This window comes from Theobroma cacao, chromosome 1 (assembly GCF_000208745.1).
Source record: "Theobroma cacao cultivar B97-61/B2 chromosome 1, Criollo_cocoa_genome_V2, whole genome shotgun sequence".
In the NCBI taxonomy this organism is placed as follows: Eukaryota; Viridiplantae; Streptophyta; class Magnoliopsida; order Malvales; family Malvaceae; genus Theobroma; species Theobroma cacao.
In genome coordinates this window covers 6,408,373-6,434,548 of record NC_030850.1, presented here as the reverse complement: position 1 = coordinate 6,434,548, position 26,176 = coordinate 6,408,373, and the positions used below count along the sequence as shown (strand labels likewise).

The 26,176-nt window shown below is 33.8% G+C and overlaps 4 protein-coding genes across 5 annotated transcripts; all 4 read right to left on the bottom strand.

Moving 5' to 3' along the window:
- On the bottom strand, positions 6,978–10,833 carry LOC18611725 (H/ACA ribonucleoprotein complex subunit 1). 2 transcript variants are annotated; one of them, XM_018126866.1, is made up of 9 exons: positions 10,608–10,833; positions 10,371–10,524; positions 9,636–9,716; positions 9,443–9,531; positions 9,271–9,345; positions 8,862–8,923; positions 8,693–8,752; positions 8,033–8,206; positions 6,978–7,367 (listed from the first exon to the last, which is right to left on the bottom strand). In XM_018126866.1, the coding sequence occupies exons 2-9, from the start codon at positions 10,491–10,493 to the stop codon at positions 7,270–7,272; spliced, it is 762 nt and encodes a 253-aa protein (XP_017982355.1). In that variant the 5' UTR covers positions 10,494–10,524; positions 10,608–10,833; the 3' UTR covers positions 6,978–7,269. The 2 variants fall into 2 exon arrangements, with proteins under 2 accessions (XP_017982355.1, XP_017982358.1); XM_018126869.1 differs by having other exon boundaries at positions 6,978–7,352; positions 10,608–10,832.
- Positions 11,718–12,454, bottom strand: LOC18611724. Its single transcript, XM_007048138.2, has 2 exons — positions 12,081–12,454; positions 11,718–11,940 (listed from the first exon to the last, which is right to left on the bottom strand). The coding sequence occupies exons 1-2, from the start codon at positions 12,304–12,306 to the stop codon at positions 11,861–11,863; spliced, it is 306 nt and encodes a 101-aa protein (XP_007048200.1). The 5' UTR covers positions 12,307–12,454; the 3' UTR covers positions 11,718–11,860.
- On the bottom strand, positions 13,336–20,163 carry LOC18611723 (RNA-binding protein 39). Its single transcript, XM_007048136.2, has 13 exons — positions 19,440–20,163; positions 18,770–18,848; positions 18,575–18,631; positions 17,935–17,990; positions 16,860–17,091; positions 16,382–16,468; positions 16,214–16,291; positions 15,984–16,067; positions 15,765–15,829; positions 15,499–15,694; positions 15,303–15,391; positions 14,293–14,407; positions 13,336–13,626 (listed from the first exon to the last, which is right to left on the bottom strand). Exons 1-13 carry the CDS (start codon positions 19,970–19,972, stop codon positions 13,591–13,593), a joined length of 1,707 nt encoding a protein of 568 aa, XP_007048198.2. The 5' UTR covers positions 19,973–20,163; the 3' UTR covers positions 13,336–13,590.
- LOC18611722 (protein LIKE COV 2) lies at positions 21,133–25,941 on the bottom strand. Its single transcript, XM_007048135.2, has 7 exons — positions 25,602–25,941; positions 24,688–24,740; positions 24,483–24,592; positions 23,789–23,956; positions 23,418–23,515; positions 21,981–22,107; positions 21,133–21,593 (listed from the first exon to the last, which is right to left on the bottom strand). Exons 1-7 carry the CDS (start codon positions 25,716–25,718, stop codon positions 21,493–21,495), a joined length of 774 nt encoding a protein of 257 aa, XP_007048197.2. The 5' UTR covers positions 25,719–25,941; the 3' UTR covers positions 21,133–21,492.

The window sequence follows — 26,176 nt, the reverse complement described above, 5'->3', positions numbered from 1 at the left end:
ATTTTATAATATATAATTAATAACTTAACCTTTTTATTATAATAAGATTTATTTTTCTCTATTTGTATTTTTCATTTTTTGATTTAAATTTCACTTAATAATTAAAAAAATTAATATTTTAAAATATTAATTTTTATTTATAATTTAAATATAATATTATTAAAATATGGAAATATTAATAATTTTTTAATTTTAATTAAAAATATTAATTTTATAAGTTTAAGTTTGTAATTTTAAAAACAAATAAAGACATTTTAGTCCAGAACATTTGAATTTTATTCTCATGGTTGTGGAATAGCTAATACCATGGGGGAAGATGGTATTAGCTATTCCAAACTTTTACCCAATTTTAAAGAATAGCCATTCTTTTTGGAATGGTTATTCCTTCCCCACATGCAAACCAAACAAGGGGATAATATTTTGTAAGGAATAGAGGGGGAATGACTTAACTATTCTCCTAATCAAACGTGACCTTAGGAGTCATTGTAAGGCAATCAAATCAAGTTTATCGAATCAATCAGTTTACTTTATACTTAGATTTTAGGTATTTTATTCTTTTCTCATCGAAGTAATAATATTTATTTATTCTACACAATCTCTTTTTTCATATTTATTTGCTTTAGATTTCCTCGCCAATCATCAAGAAACTTCATTAAGCTTGCTTAGTTTTACAAACACGAGACTACAATGCCGCACGAAATTTCATTAAAGTTCCAAGCCCGTGAGAATGACCTTAACTCTAACTCGTTTCTCTTTGAATGTTGTATGTACCAGTACCTATTGTTCTGAAAGAGCATGGTGGAATGTAATCTGAAAACGAACGACATCTTCCACCATATTAACTGACATTGTTGCAATTACTTTTTTAGGCTGCCATTCCTGGTTGCTTCCTTTCTTCTTCCTCTCGCATAGAAATTTGGTTCCAATTTAAAGTAGTCTTGACCGACACATCAATGTCATCTATTCCAAGCACGCATCAAACTTTTTCGTAATCAGTCAACACTCTCGAGAGGAATAATTACCTAGTACTCCTTTTGCTTTAATCAAAACTGTAGTTTACTTATTTATTTATTGACGTTTATTATCATTCAAATATTATGCTTCTAAAAAACGAGTTTAATTAAAAGAAAAGTCATGTTGGGAATCTCATAGCATTGCTAAGTTAGATTGTGATGCTGCTGGAATCAAAGAATTAGGGTGGGCATTCTCATTTGAATGAAATTTTGCTTTCAAATAAAAAAGAATTATGTGATTCTACTTGAATTGGAGTTACTTTTAAGTTATTTACTCAATTTTAATTAATTAAATACTACTATGATTTTGTTTCTTTTTTTTAATTTACCTATACTAATTTTTAGCAAAATTTGACACAAACAAGACAAAATCATACCTTTTGATGGAGGACAGTACACAAAGGCCACCACCTTAATTGAAAGGCTTCATCCACTACTGCTTCACTACTACAATTATTGTGTATAGGCTCCTCTCTAATTCTATAAAGGACAACAAGAAAGATGCTAATGCTAATGTCCAATCAACGTGTATGAAATTGTGAGTGTAATTTCTCAGCTCAATCATTCTATCAAACAATTTGACTAGCTAGGTAGACTTCTTTTAGGTCAATTCCTTCCATTTTCCTCCATCCACACTACCTATATATAACAGACAAAGATAAAGAGTATGAACTGCAACTATTTTTGTTGGCTGGTCAACTTACAACGTGTCCATCTAATGGAAAAATAAATAAATTAAAACCAAATAAACCCATATAAGTTGTTTTTCTTCTTTTTGGGCTCATGCTCATATTAAAAAAACTTAAATCTGTTTTGATTTTTACATATACGTACTTCAACGTTTGACAATTTAATTATTAGATTGCTCATAATAATTAAATATATACCTATGAGTCACGCATTTATTATTTATTACGATCATACTATTCACGAGTAACAATCCGTACTATATGACTGTTGAATGAAATAATAATATCTTCCTTCCATATATTTTCCTTAAAAAGCCACGTCTAAGCGTCCTTAATGATCTAACAAGCTCTCAAACCTTTGTTTACGTGACACTCATAGCTAGTTTGTGGCTTGAATGCCTTATAGTCAATCAATATATCCTCCAATGGTTTTCATGCATATGATGACTTAATTTGTTAACAAATACAAATAATAAGTAAGCAAAAATGTAGAAAAACAACAAAAAGTAAAAAGTAGAAAGACAGAAAAAAACAGGGAAATTTCATTTTTTCCTTTCAAGTTTTGTTTGAGATAACCAGAAGTCAACATTCTCGCCCTCGTGGTCTTTAGTTCATTGGCAGGGTCGACCTGCGTAGAGTGAGGTTTTGGTCCGCTGGGGATAAAGGGTTGCTCATTGTTTAACAACTTAATAGAGTAAACTATTAATTAAAAACTAATCTAATTTACTTCACATGTATATATATATAAGTACACATTTCATAGGTGGTATAAATATACATTTTAACCTAACCTTAAACGGATAAGATAGTTTCCATATATTCCTAATTTTCAAAAAATGGAGGATTTAAATTTTATGTAATTAATACCACTTATGGAAACATGATATTCATCGTGCATGATTATACTCAAGTACAAGGATTTGCTACAACTTTATTAAGTAGTGAGTTAAATTCGTCCTAATGTTTCCCTAAAATACATAGGTATTTTAAATTTTTAATAATTTATATATGATGATTACATTCATCTGATAAAAAAAATTCAATTTCATCACTTTCATGAACAAAAAAATTATCGTCTTTACCTCTTTTAGAAATGTTGAAATGATCATCTTTCTTGTTATTTTTGTACAAACTGATCTTTAACAAAGTTTGGTCAAAAGTCAAGATTATTACTACCATTAGAATTTCCAAAATTTTGACTTGAAGTCAAACCGAACATTTAATGGAAAATAAAGAAGGATTATTGTTCATCTTTGATTAAATAAAAAGGGTGGTTAAAACATGAATATTTGGAACTATTGCACATAGAAATCACAAAGTTTGCCGTATAGCTTGGTTGCACTGCAACATTTTGGTGGCTTATGCATATACACAGCTTAGGCATGTCACATTTAGTATTAGAGATAACTTTTTGCTGTTAAGACAAAAACTTATGAACACATAAACATAATTAATCCTTGGGATGCTATACTATGAATAATTTTAATTAAGTTAAATAACTAAAATGTCACCTTTCCTTTTTCTTTCATGGTATTGTCTCAGTCGGTACACCCTTGTTTTTTCATATTGCCAACTCAATCCTTCGATTCCCCTCCAGACCCAAAAAAAGAATCGGTCATATTGTACAAGTCTTAGTACACACAAAATATAAAATTCATTTAAAAAATAACAATTTAGATTTGGCCTAATTATTATTATCCTCCTTAAAAGAGTTGAGATAGAAAATTGAATACCCGCTTTTCTTATATCTTTCCATATGAATTTTAAAGAAAATTAATTATAAAAAGAAAGGAAGAGAAAAATAGAAAAACTTGTTAAGAAAGAGAAGAATTTTAAGCCAACTTTAGAAAAAGTTGGGTCAATATTTCCTTCAATTGACCTTATAAACCATATTTGTCACTTTCAATGACTCATGATCCATTCAATAAACCAAAGGAATAACGGCAACATACACACACATGAACACCAATAAAAATCATGCCACAACTTTGACAAATTCTTGATCAAAAGGTTTAAACCCAATCAAAAGTTGATCAATCTAGAATAATCAAACATCTGATGGCTCAGGAAACAACTTGCAAATTACTTGTAAATGATGGGTCAAAATTTTAATGGGGGTCCTATCTCAACATTCCTAATTTCCTCATTTGAGAAGACCAAGATTGCAAGCAAAGTAACAAGAAGCAAAGGACAAGTTTGGAGGGAATTTCATGAGAAATGGAGTCCAAAAGAAAGTCAAGGATGGGAATAGTCAAACAATCGAAGGAAGGACAGTTTTTCTGGGGTTGTGTATTAAAATAGGATGAGAAGCATTGGATCAAGATTTATATATAAAATATGTTTTACCCATCTTCTAGCCAACTTCATAGCAACAACGCTGCACTTTCTTTTTCTTCCTTTAGAACTCATACAACACGTACCCTCAAAACGCGCTCTACGCCAACCCCATAAAAGCAAAAAACCGTTCGCAAACCAAAGACAAACCACGCAGAAAAGGAACAGCAAGAAGAGAAGAGATTAACCAAGAACTCTTGCTTTGTCGATTTCCGATGTCGGAATCAAACTCTTTAGTTAAGCTGCAAAGGTTGTTGTTGATATCCGACTCGGACATGGCAGCAGCGGCTCAACAGCTGATGCAACTAAGCGATGAAGATAACAACAGCAGCAGCAGCAACAACAGCAGCAATGGTGACAACAACAAGATCATTAAAGCAAAGAAGAGCAAGAGATTGTTTGAACAAAGTCAAGATGAGATAACTTCATCAAAGATTGAAGAGATATTTGGGAAGGAAGAAGAGGTTGTGAGACCAATTAAGCAGCGGCGGTATCGGTTTCTTGACAGTATTTACAAGGAGACAAAGCCTATGAAGGTTAGCTACGGAATGAATTTATGGTATTGAAGAAAACCCTAATGGGGTTTCTCTCTAGAAATATTATTCGGCTAATCAAATCTAGTACAAATTCTGTAGAGAGGTCGTGGTAATTTTCTCTTTTTTCGTAGGGCGAAAAAGAAAATGAAGACTCGTTTCTTTCGCCTCGCTTGTTAGGGAGTAGAATCAAGCTTCTTGATCATGGTTTTCTTCTGGATTTGGGTCATAAATCATTATCATGAAGCTTCGACTGATTTTTAATAATTTTTCTGTTTTACGTTTGAACTAAGTTTTGGATGACCCTAGCTCGGTTTAATTTGGTCAATACTTTCCTGGCCGGCTGGGATTGGAATTTGGAAAAATGTCGATATATCTTTCGCTCCTGAGTAAAGGATACCTTTAGATAATTGGGAAGGAGAGTTGAGCACAGTTTGGCAAAGGCGGTTTTTCCTTTCAGCGGCCATGCACATCCACCCGCTATTCCTTGCTTGCCTTTGGAATAATTATCATTCCCTAGTTCAACATCAACTTGTAGGCAATTAATTACTTACATCGCATGTGGAAATCTTGAAAACGAAATCTTTTGATTTGGGAGGATTTTTTCCATTAATGTTGTTAGTAATCATTTAATACCATTGAAGGTTGAGATAAGGGATGAAAGGGGAGCTTTTTCTTTCTCGGGGTGCACGCTTCAAAGTGTGATACAGTACATCAGATTAATCATCCTTTTTCCTCTCTAACTTACGATCTAGTTCATGAACCTGAACAATATTTCTAAGTACGTAGATTTAACACTCTCCATTCTCAAACAAATTAAAGCAATTAGTGTCTCCTTTTGAGTTAAAAAGTCAATCTGCTTCAAATCTATACTTGTACGATCTATGAGAAAATAGCTAGTCTATGTTATGTTTGCAGGTTCAGCTAAGCTTCTTTCTCTTGATTTTACCTTTTGTCTTGCTGAAAATATTGCTTTAAATATGATCTTTCTCTCCTTCATCAATTAATTATGTGTTGGGTCTGTTACAAATTTATCAAGGATTGGACAAACCTTCTTTTATAATTCTTTATGAACTTCCATTTATAGTACAAGGGTGAAAATATGAGGAAAATACTTGTATAAGCAGACAGCATGACATACTTTCTCTAGCCATTGATCTTCTTTTTGATTTATCACCTACTTCATCATATAGCTAGCAAATTCCTTTTAGCCACAAGAAATAGATATATGTACATAGTCTTATGAGAGAAGAAAGGAGTAAGTCTTGGAATTTTACTGAAAACATCGATCTCTACAGGTACTATTAGCAATAAATTTAGGATCAGTTATTGGCTTAATTAGCAAAAGTAGTTTCTGGATTGGTATGATGCAAATCGACTTACTAGTTATCAGTGATAACCTTGTCGAGTTCTGTTTGGCTATATGTGAAAAAGATTAATAAGCAAATATTACATAAATTTGGATCCAAATGCATGTATAGACATAAAGTTTTTTTTCTCTTAATTTATTTTTAAATTTTTATTTCTCTGAATTGGTATTGCCATTTACATTATCCAAAAACAATTAATTAATAAAAATTTTAAACAAATAAATGTTTATATTATAAAAACAAATGAATAAAATCAACTCCAATCACCTTTCAGATTAAAGGTTTCAAGTTCAAAACATTTTTTTGACAAAGTTCAAAGTTTTGAGTTTAAATTTGTTTATAAGATTATGAGATGGGTAAAACCATAAAAGCAAGGAGAGTTATCGTCTTCCAACGTGTACCCGAATCAATGAAATATAAACTAATTGTTGAGTATTTTAAGAGATATTGAATGGAGATATATGTGTAAATTTTGAGAAATAGTTTTGTGGAAGCAAAATTTATTTTGTAGTTTATTTACAAAGTTATTTGATGTATACATTCGAGTGCTCATCCGTTGGTCTGTACAGGGTAGAAGATAATCCTCTCTCATATTTGAGTTTATGTTGACTGGGTTTAATTGGTTTATTATTATTATTATTTATTTGATTGATAATTAGTTGCCCTATATGAGTTAATTTTGCCATCATGGATGAAAACTAACTTGATTAAACCATTAATTACATGTACCTCAAAAAAACCATCTATTACATCCATTTCCATTTGATTAGACTAAACAATAAGAGGTACTAAGGTACTAGATTACTCTCATTTTATAAATTTCACTTCACAAGAAAAACACGCTCTATCCACTGAGCTACAGGCGCTGCTTCAATTAAAGAACAACTTCTAATGAAGTAATTTTAAAGTTTGTTGATTTCAATTCAGATTCCAGTAAATTTTATTTTCTAAACAATCATGATTCAAATACAAGACGTAAGTTCAATACTGAAAAATTCAGGTATAATAGGTTGAGGTAAAACTAGGAACAAAAAAAAATGGGATCCTGAACCACGTTAGCATGCAGATGTATTGAAATTAAGAATAAAAAAAAAGGTTGTAAAAATTGTACAACTCTTTTTAGGGTATGTAAAGACTTGTCAGAGAATCACTGAAAAAAACATTCCTACACCACAATTAGACAATGACAAAACTGCAAGCGCCATGGCTGCTACACTCCCACTACTTGAAACAAACGACGACTCCCCTAAATATTGTCAACTTCATGAAGACACAAGCAGAGCAGGCATCCACATATTCAGTACCACACCAACTACAACATGTCTGCTTCTCAAGCAGCGTTTTCTTGGACTGGTCCATCTGACCTAAAGTAACGCCCACGCCCACGGCCCCTTCCCCTGCCACGACCACGCCCTGTAAAAGTTGAAACTTTTTTACATATGTTAGCTCCCATGACTAACAAACCTAGGATCAGCCAAACAAGCATGATAAAATGCAAATCATATAGTGCCAACAACATTAGAAAAAGTATAACAAACAAACACCAACACAATATAGTATAAACCCGTCACATATAACAGTTGAAAAAGGATGGCATTTCATATCAAAATCAAAGTATTTGGTGTCCACTCTTCGTAGACATTTTGTGATAGCTGGTTCTTGCTTGGCAGAATTGCATGTTCTTCATTATTCCAACTTTATCATTTGCTCACTTACTAACATGTCAGCAAAGGAAAATTTTGAAACGTGAATTACAGCAAGGTGCATAGTTTTCCCCAAGACAGTGGTTCTATGCTAAAGAAAAATATGGAATGCAAAAGAAACAGCAAAGTACTCGAATATTGCAACTATGTTCATTAAAAAACCATTTGGCATAAGCATATAATATAAAATTACGTGATGAATGGCATATTGCCCTGAAAGAAGTTAGTTAACCTTGTTATTTTACAGCTAAAAGATGAACGTGAACATTAAAATTATGTGCACCACTTCCAAGATATAAAAGTGAAACATTCATTTCTCACTATTCAAAAACAAGATAGCAGTGAACAAAAACAACATACTTCCAACTCTGATTCAAAGGGCAAACTTACCACGGCCTTGGACATGAGGTGCATCGGACTCACCATAGCCATAGTATCCTCCAACACCATAGCCTCGTCCTCGACCTGGGAAAGAACGACCTCTTCCACGTCCTCGACCTCTGCCACCAAAACCCCGCCCACCATCCCAACCATCACCATTATATTCCCCAACTCCATAATTTCCTGTACCCATCAAAAAGGCAGAACACATCCAATGAGCATATTTATCAAGTTATACGACAGGATACAACATGATGGCTTCAAAAGTGCTGCAATTAATAAGAGGAACCTCCATGGCAGTTTCAAAGAGAGACGGAGAGAAACGAGAGTTTCTTTCTTTCCCTTTTTATTTTAATTATTTAAATGCTCTAGAAAGTGCACATATTGTCAACGAACTACAAAGAATGGATGCAAAGATATACCAAAGATCAATGCAACAATAAACTAAAATAAAACAATACACAATGGCCAAAGAAAAAGGAAAGTAGATGCATGATTTTCACATCAACTATGCACAAAAAAGAAGTAATTTGATGACCTGAATTTTGATGCACCTCTAGGGCCAACTAAATTGCTTTTGTAATAATTATTCTAAATATAATTAGTAATAGAAATGAAAAGTCGACATATTCAAATTGAAGACCTTATATGTTAGAGAGCAAGAAATACCTCTACCCCTAACCCTTCCTCGACCACTTCGTCCCCTTCCTCGTGTCCTTGGTGAAGCCTCTGAAATTAGACAACATCAAAATATTAGATATTACTAATCAATTCTCTTCTTTTTTTTTTCCTTCTTCTGATAAGTACTGGTTTGTTAAACCAACAAAAGGTTGCTTACCTATATCGTCTTCAAATTCATTTAAGGGTTTCACTTGATCAGCCGGAAGAGGAGGTTGATATCTGCATTTTAGGAGTAAATAGATCAGACCTAAAGAATCACAGTTCAAAACCAGAGAACAGAAACTCAAAAGTATTAAATACTTCTCAATGAAAGATTGGAACTCAGTAATATAAAGATAATCCATATTACATATAAAAAAAGGAAAACAATTAACAATTAAGGTGATTAAAAAGTAAGAGGCAATTCCTCAGAAAAAAAAAAGGACAAAAGGTCACCATAAGTGCATCTTAAAATGTCTAGATCCAAAGAAAGAAATTTGACAATCAGATTCTAACAATTAAAAATAAGTGGGACCAGACACTACTTTTGTCTCAAATGTAAACAAACTTAGTTCTCAGTTATTTACCCTGTGGAGGATGTATCCAGCTCCTTCTTTGATAATGCAATGGTGATCATCGAAACATGACGAGTGGTCTCCAGACTGTAATAAGACAGAGAACCAATCATCCTGATTTCTATGCTCTAAAAACATGGCATTGCAAGAACTTAGTAGAATAAAAAAGTCTGCTGTTTCATACGGAAGGAGGCCTTCTTCTAGTGGTTCCCACATGTCTGTTATATCGGTTGATCCAATTGAGGTATTCTGATGAAGATCAGCTATTCTCCTCTGAAAACAAAAACTTTAATATAAATGATAAAAAAAAAAAAGGACATGCATATATACTTGTTCACATAGGTCTGAGAGGAGAGAGAGAACCGTATTCAATCTACCTTGATCAACTCTGCAATCATCACAGTCTTATTAATGGCTCTGCCCATTGCTTTAAGAACAATCTCAGTGGACCCTTTCTCCTACACAAAATGCATTCATCAATAAAATTGAATAAAGAAAAAATTTGCAGAACTGTCAACAAAATATCATGGCTAATCCAGCACAAAAGTCAAAAAAAAAAAAACACCAAAGCAAATACGATTTAACTTTGTTCTATGAAGAATTTTAAAATCAAGTTTCTTTCTCCCCACAAGGCAAATTTCCAAGGATAAATTTTTCTAGTAATTTAAAATTGCAAAATTACCGAATAACCAGAATTCGCTTCAGAAAGCATACTGTTTGAATTGGACTACAAAATGAAATTTCCATTAATCAAAATTCGAAAGATCTCTTCAGCCAGTAATAATAACCCATTGTTATAGGCAGACCGAAAATCTGTTAACTCACACGAGTAGAACCCGTTCAATGGAACAGAGTCCACCATTAATATCCTATATAGGCCATTTGAGGATGGCCCGGAACACATTTTATTACGATATTGTCACTCTACTCTTGTTTCTCATAACCTAAATACCACCATATAAGTGCACTAACATATATATTGTCAAAAATTACAGCTTCATAGATCTGCTCATTCTTCAGAACGCATTTAACCCCAACAATTACATTACAATGCAATATATTTTTGTTGAAACAAAGTAAAATACGAAAAGAGAAAAGAAAGAGAAAGTTACTTGGAGGAGAGTGGTGGCATAGGTAATATAGTTCCTCATTCTGCCCTGAGTTGTTATCCTAATTTCATTTTCGTTTATGGGAGTCTCTGCTTTTGGCTTCTCCACCCTCTGGTACCTATCCATCGGCCTTTCGTTCTTCTTTTTTTCCCTTCGCCTATTTCCCCAACCAATTTAGGAACCAAACATCAAAAACAAACCAATCAAAAACAAAAACATTTGGGGGGTTGTTGGATTTACCGTTATATGCAGAGCAAGAGAGTGGAACAGAAACTGAAACCAAACACTCTGTGTTTAAATTAAGCCAAAGAGGTTTAGAAACTGCAACCCAATCTCTGTGTATCTGAAGTTTGAATGGGAATAACAACAGTAATAAAGAAGTTTAAGGCACAGGCGAAAAGCTCGGGTCGCGTGAAACAGTTTTTGCTTTTTGTTTCGTTTTTATAATATGAGAAATTGCGCAATGTGAAAGCTGGGATTTTCAATTTTCTTAAAAAGTTAACGAAATTCAGTTCTCTGTGGTCGCGGTCTTTCCGCCGATTGGACCGCTCTCTCCCATCACATTTCAGAATGGATAAGGAGCCCCGCTTGCTTCAGCTCAGCCCATCCACTTCAGTCCCCACTCTTTTAGGCTTTAAGCCCATTGTATCTGGATAAAGCTTTGGAGTAAGGTAGTGATCAATTATTATTATTATTATTTTTAAATAAAAATTGATTTTATCTCTCGAGGAAACATCTTAACGGTTAGAGTTTAATATTTCGATCCAAGATTTGGAATTCGAACGCTGAAATGAGTGGGATAAAATTTATAAGATACAGGGAGAGATACCTCCAATTATGAAGCTCAATATCACATATATCGAAAATAAAAATTGATATTAATTTTTATAGTATAACAATATATATTGTGAATTTAAAATTCTTAAATATTAAAAAAAAAAGAATAATATTCTGACTATATACGCGATTGTCCATCTCAATATGATCAACATAAATTATAATATGTGAATATATATAGAGAGCAAATAATGTTGGGCGAAATAGTCTCTTGCTCATGAACAACCACATTTATGAATACTAAACAAGAACGATAAAAAATAAATTTATTTATTATTATTATTTTTAATAATTTTTTATTTTTAAAAGTGAAAAACAATTTTTATATAAATAGAAAATCAAATGAAAATTAACTTTGATGGATGTGCATCAAGTGGTATTATTATTTTGTCTTACTTGGTACGAGGTGATACAAAGATGAAAAAAAAATATATTCCTCAAATATGTTTATAAAAGGATTTTCATTATATGAAATTCGTAAATTAGTTGGTTTAAGTTAGACATGGCGAAAGGGAGACCAAATGAAGTGTTCTGTGATCTTTATTACTTGGATACTGATGGGTGAAGGCCCTTCAGTTTCTGTCTATTAGGTTTACAGATGGAAGAGGATCAAACAAGTTTCCGTTGCCTTTAACAAACTACATTTGTAATTGCAACTAGTTGTTAACATTCTTCCTTGATGACGATGGCAATGGTTGCGTCGGAGAGAATGCATGGTCAGCAAGGTATTTTGCAACTGCATACAACAAAATGTTAATGTAAAGATGAATTTGCCAAATGAAATAAGATTTCAGGAGCTTGTGTTCTTTGTGAGAGCGAAAATGGGATTAAAACAAAAAAAAAAAAACAACCAAGTAATAAGAAATGATGGAGTACCTGCATCATTGTACTTGGAGGCGAAAGGACTACCATCAGGAGGAGGGCAACCATAAAAGAATTGGCACGCCAATTGACATACGAAACTTCCAGGCCGATCACAATGCTTTAACCCACACTTGTCCAAACATGTTGGTTCACCTGTTGTTTGTGTCTTCGCTTCTTCAACAACGTTCAACAATATCATTATACACAAAAACAAGCTTACTAGCATGCTTTTCTCCATCTTTTTTTTTTTCCTATTTAACAATTGAAAGACAAAAATCTTTCTTGAAAAAATGTTTTAAAATTTTCAAGTACTCGATTAATTTCCTGTTCAAAGAAAATTAATCAAGTACTTGAATTAATGTCTAATTTTTCTGAAACAAGAAGACAATTAAATTACGAGCATTCTTTGAAATAAAGATACGATAATATACATGTAAAACATGTTTATATTTAGTTTTTCTAAATTTTCTTATTGTTTCTTCCTTAAAGATCTCCTTAAATTTCTCTCTCCTTTTCTTTAAAAGGTGAACCCATCTTCAAAACGTCTGATTTTTTTAGTTTGTATCTATTTTTGACAGCTTTATCAACATGTTGTCACCAATTTTATAGATGCACCACATTTGGGTTTTCCAATCGATAAAAATATAAAAATTAGGGATAGCCTTTTTTTGTTAAAAAATTTCAAAAGATGCGCCACGGTGGCATTATTGGTAAGGAGTTTACCTGCCCAAGACCAAAACTTGCCGCGTGGCATCTTAAAATTCTTTCTACAAATTTTTTTATTTTCAAAGAAAACTGGACATCAGTATTAATTAACATCAGCATTGATACAAAGAAAAACGATTGAAACAAAACTAATAGTTACTCATTAAACCAAAATTAATAATCGTTAAGGGTACAATCCAACCTACTTTTTCACTACATATACCTTAACTTGCTTATTAGTAATTTTAGTTTTTATTTCAAAAGCATAAATGTAATCCCGTTAAAAATGTAAAACATACTAAATTTATCTCTTCCTACTTCAATTGGGATCTTAATTTGAAATTCTACTAATATCTCATAAAATCATTAAAAAACACACTTCAGAAAATACTTGAATAACAAATTAACTCTTTTTTTTTTTTGTTTATCATTTACGAGGAAAATCAGTTTAAATTTTTTTAGAAGATTGATTACTCTCAAATTATTATGTTTCCTTGTCCACAAACTTGCCCAACGAGCGAGCTATAAACCCAAAGATGAATTTGACAAGGGGCAACCGTACCAACAAGCAGAGAGGTGAATCTTAAACGAATATTTTTGGATGGCACCAATTACAAGGCAGGTTCATTATGCAGATTACAGAAGCAATAAAAGTTAAACAAATATATTATCTTATATTTAGATATCTTGTATGAATATAAAATTCTAAACTCAGGACAAAACGAGCTCAGAAAATAAACCTACCCTCTAAACATGAGAAACATCCACATTGAAAAATATCCTAATTCGATCCTGCAACTGAAACACTGAAAGCTGTTCAACCATTAAACCTTGCTTCGTACTCGTGTGGTTGCTGCAAAAGTTCCAAGAAATGTTAATTTATAATATAAATTACAAAATTACTCAACTAAAACAGAGCATCAGTCACCCCTAGACAAGAGGACACCAGAAAACATACTAGAGTGAATCACACTAACAGGAAATAGCAATAACTCCTGCACTGTGTCCTGAATCATCCCTAAAGACACATACAACTTTTAAGTGATAGTACCAGCTAGTTTCAGCTGATGAAGCTTCAATGATAATTAAGGATCTAAGGTCAATTCCTACTCTAGTAAAGGTTAAGGAAACCATGAAAGTGGAAAGCAATTATAGACTGAAAATGAAAGTTGAGGATATTTGGTTGCACGGTAATGTTTGAAGGTTGATACAGAAAACATGAGTTACAATATGTTTTCATGTCTGTTTACACGATTCTAGGTATCAGCATATGGAACAGTTTTAGTTCTATCTGAACAACTTTGGCAAAAGCCTGCACAGCCTACCCAAGGTGGTCAAATTCCCAGATGAATTTGCAGAAAGAAATTCTTTAAACACCAGGATAATGAATGAACTTAGAAAATTGACAGGAGACAGATCTTCATATAACTTTTATAGGTGCTTTATGTGTGCTAAAACAACTTAGACGGAGAGAAAGGGCCACACACAAGCCAGAGTTAGGTTGGAAAAACAATTTTACCATAAATAAGGCTGATATTGATCGGCCTGCAAACCATCTCATGTGCATTGCACGTTGAGCTTTGCCCGCTGCTTCTGCAGAGTCAAATCGAAGATACACGCAACCAGCACTGTTTCTGTATAAAAGATGAAAAGGTGTTATAAGGAAACACACTTTGCATTAAGCTGCAGTCAGGAAAAGGCAAACCAAATACTTCTTTCCTTGTAAAAGTTCATTACAATTTTCAATTGTCGATATAAAATGAATTGGGAAATCTGACAAGTTAAAATTATTAAAACCTAAGAAAGCTTTACAATATAAAAAAAATGCCATTAGTCATTGATTGGCACCTAATCAAGCATTCTGAAATGACCACTGAAAGTATGTGAATTCCTACCTTGTAGCCAAGAAAGGTCAAATACCACCAGATAAACAACATGCATAATCGCCATACACTTGCACATGTATGTCTAAATAGATTCTTAAAACAATACAAACAGATTAATAGACCTAAAAAATGTGAGCATCCTTTGCATTTTATAACCCTATATTTCCGGTCTATAGAGCAACTGATTGAAGGATACAGATTTCAGTACCAAGATCCATTCATAGTCTTCTCAAACATTATTACACTGAAACACAGGTAATTTGGCAAATTAGGAATATTCTGATGCAAAGTCCAGCAATCTAAAGGAGCAAATGACTGCAATGGAGAAAGGAAGAGGATGGATATGTCACTAGACTCAACAGTTCTTTCCAATTACAGACCATCAAAAAATACATCTTCGATTACTGGTTTATAATTTAACAGAGTTATCAAACAACGCAAACCAAGCACTAAACTGACAGAACTTTCCCATTGTTCAACTTAGATGAACCATTTGCTGTCTATTCTAATAGATAATTAACAATAAAAATGGCTATAAATTTACTTATCCACATTTGAACAGCATATTGATGGGGCCAACTACAAAAATGAAATGACAGTAAAACTTATCTTATCCAAGTGCAATAGAAAGTGTAATGCTTACTTGTCCACATGTATATGCTTCACCCGGCCATATTTGCTGCATTCTTCTTCAACATCCTCTTTAATTTCCAAATCAAAATCTGGTTCCATCTGCCACAGAAGTTACAGAAATTTACTACTTTGTACAAGGAAGGAAAAAAAAAAGCAGACAAAAAATAACAAGTAAATAGCATGTTAAGAACAAGAAAATTTCAAACCTCAGTAGCAGGATCAAACATATTCTTCAACAGCAAACACTCACTGGGCTGTCCAGTAGGATCAACGGCTGTAGTCGACATGATGGGAGGTACAATTGGTGCTGGATATGCAGCTTGGCCATTGACAGGCAAGGTAACAGCCTGTAGATTTGGAGCTGACCCATTAAGAAGGGGTACTCCAAGTGAGCCCGTAATGCTGCGAAGTTATAACATTAGATATATGATATGATTAAACTGTAAAGGACTATTTGAAAGTACAAACCAACCTTGTCGCAATACCAGAGCGATCCAGTTTCTGCATAAGCAATGCTCTTGATTGAGCATTTAAAGCCTGGATAAAAAATACAAGAGCCAATTAAGCAGAAAGAAGAGCAAGAAACAAAAAAAAAATCATTTCCTGAGCAACTACTATTAGAATGTGACAAACTGACTACAAAACCAATATTCATTAAATGCTAATATGATAAATATGCTTTTCAACTCACCAACCCACCACCCTCATCATCATCAAAGTCAGCAGATTTTGCTGCAGTATCTTGGGTACCAACATGATCTGTAACAGATGAAACCTATATGCAAATTTAACCACAAAGATGTTAATTTGGAAGACTACAAGCCAGTTATTGTCAAAGAAGAAGAAACACACAAAACTGACACAGAAATTATACTGCTATAATCACATAATGCAACAAGCTCATGAAATTAACAAGCGTACCTTAATGGTTCGACCAGCAATCTCAAGTTTTCCATTCAATGCACTTTGAGCAGCTTTTGCATGTTCAAGTTGAGCAAACTGTAAAGAACAAACAACAAACAAGTACATACATATTTATATTATACAAGAGAATAAACATTACAAACAAAGTCTTTAGTTATAACTAACCTGAACAAACCCAAAACCTTTGCACTGCCCAGTCTCTAGGTCAAGTGGTAGTTGCACAAGCTCCACAGGACCAAAAGGTTCAAATATCTGAGCCATTAACATACAGATGAGAAAAGGGTTTGAAATGAATAACAATGATAACAATAAAACTGGATAATGTCAATCGGGGAAAAAGATTTAAAATGAATATCATGAACCTTTAAATAATAACAATGATAATAACAAATGTCAATACCAAAAAAAGGTTAAAGAAAAAAAATTCTTGAACAAATTCATGAAACTCTTTCCAGACTAGTTCCTAAGCAACTACTATTAGAATGTGCTTCATGGACAATTTTTTTTTAACAAGTTAACAACCAATCAACAATTAAAGAGCAAGTTTAAAAAGCTTCAAAAGACAAATAGTTACCAGTAATTCATAAACCAAATCAAAGCATGGTAACTTCTAATTCTGCTGACGAGCTAATGGTCATATTACCTGTCTAAGCTGCATTTCTGTCATATTGAAGTGCAAGTTCCCCACATACAATTTTCTATCAACCGCTCCATATGGTCCAGCAACACCACCTGCGCCTGCACCAGAAGTATTTGACTGAACAAGATTCTTTTCAGCCTCTGAAGGTTTAACCATCACAGGTTGACCAAGGAGCAGTTGACCAGACAATGCTATTGCCATTGGCACAGACATCACATCATAAAACTCAATATACCTGCAATTTAATTAGTGACTGGTAATTAGGTTCTCCGAAAATGTGAGGCAAAAAAGATTACAATCAAAACTTACAAAGCATATAGCAAAGAGAAGTACGGAAACAAAAACTCTAGTGCAGAGAGCTCATGCTGAGTATCTTTTGTTGAATCTGATGTCTCATGTGATAAAAAAAAGTTAGATCAGCATAAGAAGATTAGGAAAGCAGAATAGCTATCATACACCACAAAAGGGCTAAGAAATGGAGGTTAAGGGAGTAGCCTGTCCTTTTCAATATAAAAAAACAACAAAAAATGAGGAAGGCACCACCTAAAAGCTTATATTCTACTCATGAAACTAGGAATATCAGAATGAACCCTGAAAACTACCAAAAATCAAAGATGAAGAAGCAAGAAAAATCCCGACCCTCCTTTCAACCTCAACAACTAAAAATTGAAAAAAAAAAAATACAAGAAAAAGAAAAGGCCAAACCAAGTGTTAAGTCGTTAGGAAAAAACAATTTTATCTTAAACGGTAAAGTGTATCTTTAAATCCTTGTCATAACCACTAACAAGTTAAGAACTGGAGTAAGGCACCCATGTTTATCAGTTGCCTTTACTGCAAAAAAAATCAAAGCAGAAAAGAGGTGGTAGAAGAAAAAAAAATTTAGGTTTATGTCATCTACCTTGTGAACGCAGCATGAATTGATTAAACATGAGTGCTATTCCCATCATCCCTCATCATTATCGCATTGCTAGTGCATTTAAGAATACAGTTAAACTTGATTCTTGAAAGCAAAGATGCTAATACTCATTCACAAGACTGTAAATGAAAGAATAAGTTTGCTCAACATAAAAGCACATACCCAACTCCCTTTGATCGTCTTGAATTCCTATCCATGATCAGACGGACATCCCTCACCTGAAAATGATAAAAGGAAAAAATATGAGATTTAACAGAACATAATAACCTCTGAAAATTAAATATAGGAGGAGATTGTAGACTTCCAAGCTTCATGATCAAACACCCATCAAGGGGTGTCAGCAAGATTATATTGTTTAACACGTGCTTTTAACTCACCCCACATATATAGTATGTTGAGACACAAGAAACTCATAATAATACTCGTAACTGAAGGCAGAGGAGCTTATACTGCAAGAGGAAGCAGATGTATCTCAATAATATGCTTTCACATCATTCTAAACAGTCTTTCATGCATCAACTTAATAGTTATTATCAGAAATGTATGAAGACATTAATGAATTTGAAGAAATATTGCAGACTATACAAAATGAGATTACTACATACTAGAAATCTCAATAATGAATGTTTTAATGAAAATAAACCTAGTATTCCAAGTGCACACTCAAATTTTCAAAATCATCCCATTAAGTTTTTCCCAAACCAATTAATGTAGAACCCTGGCATACTTGAAAGCTATGGTGGACAAATTATAACAGAACCTTCAAACAAGAAATGGCATAACCAAGAGAAACCTGACTAACCTTCCCTGCCTTCGAGAAGAATTCATAAACATCTCTCTCAGTTGCTTTCAGAGGCATCTGTCATCAACCAATTCAAGGTGAAAAGTAATTAATAATTAGTGCAAATGAAAAAATGCATGTTTATACACACATAAGTATGACATTTATGCCTAATAATCCTTCAAAGATGAAAGCAGAAAGTGCAATCCGGTCTACCTGGTAAGCAAAAACAGTTCTCTGGTCCCTCTCAGGATCAGCTTCAGGCTCCACTACTTCTTTCTTCTCTTTAAATCTCCTGCAGCATCCATATTCATTAGAAAATTCAGATAAACAATTTCAAACTACAATATATCAACAAAACCAGGCTCTAAAAATAACGGGTGTGTAAAAATTCACACTAGCACGCCATCCACATCATATCAAAAATGCCCATCCAAGTGGCACAATAGTTCCATAACTGTAAAGGATCAATACAATTAAAAAACCCCCTCACCCCTTTTGTTGCCATACAATTACTCAAACAGATGAAAACATAAAAAAAAAAAAAAGCATCAACTTCATCCCAAAGGGGACAGCCCAACAATTAGAACTTCAAATCCTGGGGAGGTGCGGACAGGTGTTATGGGAGGGAGCTACCTCCCTTTGCATAAGCATGCATTTCAGGCGCTTTTTCTAACATTGAGCAACCTATCACTAGTATCATGTCAAAGAACACACACTGGATTACAAAAACACAATGCAAATTTATATTTGCTTGAACTTAGCAATCCTTCAGTCATCTCTATAATCGGCATAAACATTCCAAAACTTCCACATTGGCACTCGAAAGTCCAATTTGCACATATATTTTACATATAAAATTAAAAATAGGAAGATAAAAAGATACCTGCTATCTCTGATGTCGACGACTTCGCGTTCTCTCTCCCGCTCGCGATCACTCTCGTGTCTCCTCGACCGACTACTGCTTCTCTCTCTCCTCTCTCTCTCCCTTTCCTTCTCTTTCTCCCTTTCCCTCCTCTCTCTTTCCTTTTCCCTCTCTCTCCTCTCCCTATCCCTCTCTTTCTCCTTATCCCTATCTCTCCTCTCTCTCTCCCTTTCCTTTTCCCTCTCTCTACTACTCCTCCTCTCTAAATCCCTATCTCTGTCCCTCTCTCTCTCCCTTTCCCTTTCTCTGTCGCGGCTGCTTCTATGCCGATCCTTATCCCGATCTCGCCTCTCCTCGTCGTCCTCATCGCGGCCGCCTCTCGATTTCTTGCTGCTGCTCTTGCCTTCATCTTCATCTTCCTCTCTCTCCCCATCTCTCTTCCTGTAGCTTCTCTCGCTCTTTTCCCCTGATCCTCCTCCGTCTTTCTTCTTCTTCTTCGGATCTTCCTGCTCCTCCACGGTTTTTTCCAAATATTCGTACTCGTCAAAATCCATTGAAAATTCGAAGGTGTCAGCTCTTCTTCTTCTTCAAGGTATTTGAATTTGGAGCCTTGAAGTAATGATTCGCGGGGCTAGGGTTCGGGAAGTTAGGGTTTTGTTGGGGTTTCGAATTTCGACTGAAGGTTTGCGGGTTTGGTTTAATTTTGGTCCTCGAAATCTGGGAAAAGGACTTGGGTGTAATTTTAATAAAGTCCGTGGGTTTTAAAGAGAATATGCGAACTAGTTTGAAGTGGATGAGATGCAAGAGAAACTAGCATCGTGTGATTCCCATTTGCCCAGATATGAGGACTGGATGAGATGATGCTCGTGCCTCATCATCAACAACAGCATAATAACGAAATGTATACACATCCTTTAGTTACGCGATAATTCTTCATTTATAAGTGTAAGATACATATCAAATTTTGATAAATCTATTCAATAATAAAAATATATAATAAAATCATTGTAACATTCTCGATTATGTTTTTTTCTTTCATAAAAAAATAACAAATGAATTGGTAAAAATCATCAACCTAATTAATAAAATAAAGTAAAACCTTTGTAAATACACATATAAAGATAAATATGTAATTTACATTTATAGCAAATTAAAATTAAAATTAAAATTTCACTTTATAAATTTGAAATTTATCTTTTTAATTTCAACTTATAATTTTTACATGAATTATTCATTTAATTGAAGGGTTTTTTAATTGGATTTATGCATATATAGATAATTGAAGAGATGGCTGAAGTGAAAATTGAACTATTAAATAAATATATTTTATTTATATACCAACAATAAAATGTCAAATTTATCATAAAAAATTATAAAGCGCTTCTTAAATAAATAAATAAATAAAGAGTAAACTTTTTATGCGTCAAGTTGCTCGCCACAACTGCAAGCTGGGCCCGTTTCTGAACCAGATTGGACTAAATCCAGACCGGTTACGATACTTTCTTTTGTCCAACTCCAATTGGTCGTTAGGCCTCACTGTCTGGTGGAGATTAATTTTAATCCTCTAGTTCAGTTGAGCAAATATTAATGTCTAGAAGTAGGAAGCTCTAGATTTTTCTTCTCGTCAGGTAGAATTAGTATAGTTTGCGAGATTTTCTGCTGATACTTAACCCACAGTTATCAATGAGAGATAGAGAGAAAGAGAGAGAGGTGAGAACCAAAGCTACTATCTTATTTTTCTTCGAGTCTTTGCCACAAGAAATGCAAAAAAATTGAGAGAGAGAGAGAGAGTGGGAGAGCTCCAATATTAAAATATACATTCTCTGTTATGAGTGTTGACTTTTAATAAAATCATAGTATAACATTGTATATAGCATTGATGTAGTAAGAAAATTACGCTAACAAACAGAGGTGAGAAGCAAAGCTACTACTTATGTAATTAGACAAGTGCAGCAAAATGATGGCATATGCAACCAACCTCATCCAAGGTTGCTGTTGCCAAAGAATTTTTTCACGCTTCAACCCAACTCATGGAAAGTACTTACACAGCTACCTGGCGTTTCTCCCCTATGTCTTACATTATTCTGTTCAGTGGGATTCTTTCGTTCTGCCGGGCAACCCTTACTTGAGGAGCAATTATTTGCGGCATTGTCATACCTCCAGAAACAATTATCTCTGCATTATGACCAAATAAATAAGAACAAAGAAAACATACGGTTAGAAATGACGTGTACAAGGAGTATACAAAACCTAAACTCTTATTCCCTTTCTCCACAATCATGGGGACTCTTTTTCCCATGAATTCAACTAAGCCTTAATCTAAACCATACTGTTCAACTAAACAACTAAACAATCATTTTCTATAGTTAAACTCTTTCTGACATGTACAAACCGCAGAAACCAAGAAGCATATCCAAAGATAGCAAAAATAGGAAGAATTTTTTTTGGAAGATATAAACAGCATTCTTACTTAATTTTCTAGTACCGGCATTCTTTAGTAAGCATAGAGAAAGAGCCAGGATGACAAGGTAAGGAATTCCTCAGAGATATAGAAAAAAATACCTATGCCTTCTCGGATCGAGAGATTTGGCCTTATGATCTCTTTGGAGTTCACCAGGAAGATATCACCAATGTATAGATGGTTTGTTGGGACAAAAACACTGCATAGCTCTTCATCTTCGTTTTCTCTCTACAATACACAATCAACAAGCAAAATCACTAAGGAACTTGTTGGGAAAAAGAAGACACTCCAGAAAAGAGCATCTTGCTATTACGTGACTCAAAAACTATAACCAAGAGAAGCAGAATTCATTCATATCGGATCTCATAGAATAAGTGGCACAGTATAATCATCCCAATAGAGTTAGGACAAACATCCTTGAAACGGAAACTGTGTCTCCCATAATTTCAGCAAAGCATCTCACAGAACAAACTAAATCATCAGCCACCAATATAGAAAGGGATGAAAAATCTTCACTAGGCTTACAGATTGTGCTGGAATTTATGCGTAATCACAATAAGGAATGGTTCTTATATTTTTTAAGTAATTGAACACACAACCCCACCCACCCATTAACACACACATAAACCCTCCCATCCACCCACACACACCACAGAAGCTTAAATTCTACAAAAGAGAAATTGAGGTTCATGGACTCTCTTCCTATGGTTGTGGCTCTGCACTTCTCTCTTACACAAAGGTTGCCTTCATAAAACATGATGATGTCTCAACCACATTTTATTAAAGACAATGACAATGAAAAGGTTATAAATCACAATACGTATTGGTAATAAAATGTAGTGCATTTATTTATACAACTGTAGAGATTTTGGATTGACAATGAAGATTTAAGGTTTTCCAAGTGCGATAAATGTCAACCAGCACTTTGATAAAAACAGCTCCACTATGACCAAATAGGAACATTAACAAACCTATTATATTCTAAGCAAACCCAATAAAGTAAATGAGGATTTGTCATTTCTAACACTTTCAAGTTTTAAATTCGTTATTAAAATGTTAGAAGCTGTCTTCAGGAAGATAAATATCTTTGAAAATCCTATGACAAATCTCCTTCAGAAAAGATCATTTAAAAGATAAGCAAGCTATCACACATTATGCCTTTGTTTCAAATTCCAAGTACCAGCTAGAGAAAATGATATCTTCAACTAATGTGGACAGATGAGGATTATATCATCAAAGGTCATTCCTGTAGAGCATTCCATAACCTAAGAGAACATAATAAACACTTGTGGGTGGTTACCCAAGAGACCTTTTTTTCCATGCCTATTTGTTTCACAGAGCATATGAAGTCTTATTTATCCAAAGAAATTCCTTAATCATATACTTTGTTCGTTAAATCAATTAGTCAGCCATATAAGAGGCAACTTTACATTTTAAATGCCCTTTGAATAATCCAAGATCAGATGAGATGCAGAAATGGCATTAACGGAAAAGCAGTGTATGTTAGAAAAAAAAGGAGAAAAATATTAAAATAGTACCTGAAGAATGACAGTGGATGTAATAAAGCCAAATGCATATTCGCCAACACGAGGATGGCGAATGATAGCCACCTCCTTAAATGCTGTTGTATTTTGATCTACAGGGACAAAGATAATATCATTGTGTGTTTGAAGCAAAATTATATAGTTGCGAAGCTTTGAAGTGATATAACCATATTGTAAATGTCTTTTTGAAGGATAAGAAGTGTATGGACCCTTGAACTACCTAATTCAGAAGCGGCATGAATATAGTCACAGAATATAATACAGGCTCATGAAAATGTGTAAAAGTACTTATGCAGATGCAAATCATTTATTGAACTAAATTTATGACAAAAATCAGATAATCAGAGTAGTTAATTAGGTATAACCTGGAGATATTGCAGCACTAATTTGTTTTGAGGCTGAGTATATATGCCTAACAAAGGGCATTCGCTTTATAACCCATTCTCCCACTGAGAAAACAGCAGCTCCCATCCATGATGAAACAAAAACACCAATAAAGAAGACAAAAAGCAGAGATGTGATAAATCCCAGTCCTGCACATAGTAATCACAGCTCAGACAATCATTGCTCCGAGCATAATATCTCTAAAGAGATTTGCATAAAATGCAAGAATGAAAAGAAAGAAGAGTGCTGTTTGATAAAGCAGTGAGTTTTGACATGTAACATATAACAATCATTCCAAATTGATTCAGAAATTTTACAACCTAAAAAATTAGACAACTCATAAATAGTTCATAAGATATTTAGAAAAAGGAAAAAGATGTCAATTTTAAAATCCTTACGCCACAACTTCTAGTAGCAATCTTAACCGCTGTGGAGTCAAAAACCTCAATAGTGATCTTGAGTTCTATCCTCCCTTGAATTTCTTTATAGAACTTCATATGATTATTTGCTTTCTTTTTGCAATAAACATATATTTTAGATTTATGAAGAAATTTTGGGATTTGACTATAGTAAAGCATGGTTAACTAGTGATGATAGAAGGCAAGAACCTACAAACTTAGACATACTTGAATACTCTACAAACATTGAAGCCATAAGTAATACAGTTAAACATACCAAATATGTCAATGCCAAGTCGTTCATATAACGGACTGAAGAAACCATCAACAAACTGAATAAACCACCATGTAATGAAAAATGTAACTGCCACGGGAAAAAGGACCACACTGCAATTTTGCATGTCAAAACATTGTTAGGCTTGAAATATCACAAGAAGCAACCGAGCACTGAAAACATTTTGGGAAATATTAAAGCTTAATACCATCCAGTCATGAACTTCTTCGAAACCCAACTCTGGAGAACAAAACAACAAGCCTGAACAATTATTCAAACAGAATGTCAGACTTGAAGTTAAATTTTTTCATTAACATCACAAAAATAGGATTTTAAAAAATAAATGACAGCTAAAAAATACTCTCATTGCTTCCATACTTACCAAGAGTTCATTGAAGCTAGCACATTTTTTTGGGGTTCAAACAATATTATTCTAATACCAATAAAGTACTCAAACTCTGAGTGACTTAAAAATTATTCTTGAAAATTAGAGTGCTTGAATTTCCATAAATTATTTTAAGTTTGACATAGAAGTGCCAAATGGTATAATCATGAAATATATAAGCACAAAATTTATCTTGGAAGCACTAATAGGATAAGTCCACATCCACGGTCCAATCCATTGCACAGGGTCCTTGAAGTTCTAAAACGTGAAACACTTTTATCATCCTAACACATCGCTGTTAATTAGTTTTCCATACTCAATATACTAAAAACATCATCAGGGAAACATGATTTCCCCTCGTTTAAACACGAGTCAAACCACGGCGGAGACATTCAACAACAATAAAAATTGTGTGGTTATAACTTGGAATTCAACCGGTTCACAGCAATTAAACATAATACAGAAGAGATTATGACAAATCTTGAGTGGTCTTTGACCATTTTCACTTCCTACATTTCAAATCCACTGTGGTTTTCCTTTCTTGCACTCAATCTTTCGTTAGTCACAAAGCACATTACCTTCAAATCTTCAATTAAAATTACATTTAAAGTATTAAATTTTAAGATAAAGCGCAAGAAAAAAGATTTCAAAACTTGATGGAACGGATCCATGGTTTGGGAAGTCAAGAGTTCAGTTTAAAAGCAGATCAAGAAAAGGGTAAAAAGGGGAAAATGGACCTTGCGAGTGGATGAATTGGGGGAGCTAGGTGGAGACTTAGCCGGATCTTCAGGATCAACACCACCATTTTCGGCTTGGCTCAGTGGAATCGACGTTGATTCTTTCTCTTCCGCCATTAGCTTTTCTTTTTTTTTTCAGTTGTGTCACTGAGAGAAAAAATCTTGACTGAGAGAGAGTTGTTGGGAGTTGGGCGTGAGAGAGAAAATGAAGGGAATTTGATTTTTTGGAGAATTGTTATTAATCTTGTCTAGCCTCTATTAACTAAAGAGAGCGTTACTAATTTAATTAGATGGCTTGGATAATAAGGAAAAACCAGTGATTGGAATTAGGGAGAGAGAGTTGGGAGCAAAGCCAATAGTTGCATCCTTAAGCAATGCCATGTGGGGCGTCGGGTTGGGGTTGGGGTCTCCTTTGGTTTCTCCTCGACAAAGCAAATAATCTTTTGTGGCAGTATCCTTCACAAAGGTTTTTACTCCAATGATAAAGAATAATTTAGGTTGTAAGTACTCAAGGCATTTATTATTACCATTCTTGATAAAAGAGTTAATTTTAAATTATTAGCTCTTTACCAAGG

Coding starts and splice junctions, on each gene's coding strand:
- LOC18611724 (XM_007048138.2), bottom strand. CDS start 12,306: ATGGAGAAAAGCATGCTAGTAAGCTTGTTTTTGTGTATAATGATATTG. Junction 11,941..12,080: donor CTCCAAGTACAATGATGCAG/GTACTCCATCAT, acceptor TGTTGTATGCAG/TTGCAAAATACCTTGCTGAC.
- LOC18611723 (XM_007048136.2), bottom strand. CDS start 19,972: ATGGATTTTGACGAGTACGAATATTTGGAAAAAACCGTGGAGGAGCAG. Junction 17,991..18,574: donor TCTTCTCGAAGGCAGGGAAG/GTTAGTCAGGTT, acceptor TATCATTTTCAG/GTGAGGGATGTCCGTCTGAT. Junction 15,830..15,983: donor ATGATGAGGGTGGTGGGTTG/GTGAGTTGAAAA, acceptor TTTTTTATCCAG/GCTTTAAATGCTCAATCAAG.
- LOC18611722 (XM_007048135.2), bottom strand. CDS start 25,718: ATGGCGGAAGAGAAAGAATCAACGTCGATTCCACTGAGCCAAGCCGAA. Junction 24,741..25,601: donor CCAATTCATCCACTCGCAAG/GTCCATTTTCCC, acceptor ATAATTGTTCAG/GCTTGTTGTTTTGTTCTCCA. Junction 23,957..24,482: donor ACTTGGCATTGACATATTTG/GTATGTTTAACT, acceptor TACTATGTGCAG/GACTGGGATTTATCACATCT.
- LOC18611725 (XM_018126866.1), bottom strand. CDS start 10,493: ATGGATAGGTACCAGAGGGTGGAGAAGCCAAAAGCAGAGACTCCCATA. Junction 9,717..10,370: donor ATGCCACCACTCTCCTCCAA/GTAACTTTCTCT, acceptor CATTTTGTGTAG/GAGAAAGGGTCCACTGAGAT. Junction 8,207..8,692: donor AGGAAGGGTTAGGGGTAGAG/GTATTTCTTGCT, acceptor TGATGGGTACAG/GAAATTATGGAGTTGGGGAA.